The sequence below is a fragment of the Arachis duranensis genome, chromosome 1 (genome assembly GCF_000817695.3).
Source record: "Arachis duranensis cultivar V14167 chromosome 1, aradu.V14167.gnm2.J7QH, whole genome shotgun sequence".
NCBI lineage: Eukaryota > Viridiplantae > Streptophyta > Magnoliopsida > Fabales > Fabaceae > Arachis > Arachis duranensis.
In genome coordinates this window covers 102,967,703-102,969,645 of record NC_029772.3, presented here as the reverse complement: position 1 = coordinate 102,969,645, position 1,943 = coordinate 102,967,703, and the positions used below count along the sequence as shown (strand labels likewise).

Here is a 1,943-nt window from a genome sequence, read left to right as displayed (position 1 = left end):
ATACTTCAGAGCTAACAAATTTTATTATTGGCCCAATCTATTAAAAATTAAATTTGGTCTAATCTAATATATTTGTACATAGCATTTTTACCTCACAAAATCATAGTAATTTTATGAATGAATTTTGTTAGTCTTATTCTTTCATCTAAAACTAATTAATAACACCACATCATTTTAAATTTTCAATAGATAATTTTTCTGTTAAACTATTTTTTATTTGGAGTAAAATCTGCTAATTCATCAACATGGATACATTTTAGTCCTTAATCTTAATTATATAATACAAAGACTAAAATTATTGAAACATCTAAATTCTGAATAGTCTGTGTCACTTAAATATGTGCCAGTGCATCCATCTAATAGTGTTGATGAGATTAACAGCAGTTAACCACTGTTTTCTACGCCGGTTGGAGTTGAAGTGATGGGTAGCCTATGAATGCTTAATTTAATCTCCTTATTTTATTCTATCTAACCACATAATTAATTGATCCGGTAAGAGCATTGTACTAACTTTACAGTGAAAGAATTGATAACGACAATCTGAGTAGCCAATCATAAATCGACAACGAATTTGACGAATCCGCTCTGGTATTGGAAAACCACCTCTCCCGTCACCATCAGCGGTTTCTTTTCTTTTTCCCAATTCCGAATTTTATTAGTAACATTCACCAATCATAATTTTTCATTTCAATTTTTTTAATTAATTAATAAAAACACCAAACCAAACCAAAACAAAACAAAAGCAAGCAAGAGGAGTGAGGAGAGCAGAGAATTGAAAATTCAACTCACCGATTTGTGGTAAAGTCTCTCTCTATATATCCCTCTCTCTCTCTCTCTTCGCTGCTTCCTTCGAGCGTATACACAATTGAGGAAAAGAAGGTAGCTAGGTAGTGCATGCGTATGCGTATACGTATACGTAGGTAGGTACGGTGAGAGAGAGAATCGATCGAGAGAGGGAGCTTGGATCGATGGGAAGGGGAAGAGTGCAGTTGAAGAGGATCGAGAACAAGATTAATAGGCAAGTCACGTTCTCAAAGAGAAGATCTGGTTTGCTGAAGAAGGCAAACGAAATCTCAGTGTTATGCGATGCCGAAGTCGCACTTATCGTCTTCTCCACCAAAGGCAAGCTCTTCGAATATTCCAGCGATCCCTGGTTCGTACCTCTTAATTCTCCCTCTCTCTAATTCAAAATCACCTTTACTTAATTTCACTGCTCATAATTATACATAATATGGATCTTGATTAATTAGTGAAATGTTTAATTTCTGTGTCGAAATTACTTAATTAAGAACGCCACCGATTATGTGTTTTCATCTGTTTCATATTAAGAGTACTGTCTACATGCAGTAATAGGAGTATATATGCTTTTACATTTCCTATTTCCTTTTATATATATGCTTTCTGTGTGTAACAAACTCTGCTTTATGCTTAATTAAGTTTGATTAGCTTTCATATTCCTAATTAAGATAGTATTTTGTTGAACCAGATTGGGATTGGGTGCTTATTAGAGAAGCTAATAAGTTTGGCTAATAATTTGAATTTCCTCATATGGATAATAGTAATGCGTACGTACGTTTTGAGATGAGAAGGGGGCATCTCCATCTGACATATATATATTCGCGCATACACGAACCTGAGAAAACTTCAGAAAATTGACCACACACTGTAACAATCGTGTAAAGACAAATTCATTTTAGAAACTGCACCACCTTTTTTATATCCAAGGATACATAGTGCACTTAATAATATATAAATAATAAAGTGATCCAGATAAAATATCTATATATCACCTCTTGACATTAGTGCTGCTTCCTGTTAAATTATCTAATGAAAAATAATAGCACAGATTATGGAATATCCCAAGGGGGATTAGCAATTTATTATTACACTATCAGTATAAAAAAAAAATATTAGGTAGTATCAAAATTTATTATTTTTAAATA

General features: G+C 32.9%; 1 protein-coding gene across 1 annotated transcript in view; it reads left to right on the top strand.

Annotated features, from left to right (window-relative positions):
• The first annotated feature begins 758 nt into the window (after positions 1–758).
• LOC107468889 (truncated transcription factor CAULIFLOWER A) overlaps positions 759–1,943 on the top strand; it is a 5,619-nt gene continuing 4,434 nt past the window's right edge. The window contains exon 1 of the mRNA XM_016088279.3: positions 759–1,153. Within this exon, the coding sequence (XP_015943765.1) occupies positions 969–1,153 (185 nt within the window). The 5' untranslated portion in view covers positions 759–968. The remainder of the gene's footprint in view (positions 1,154–1,943) is intronic.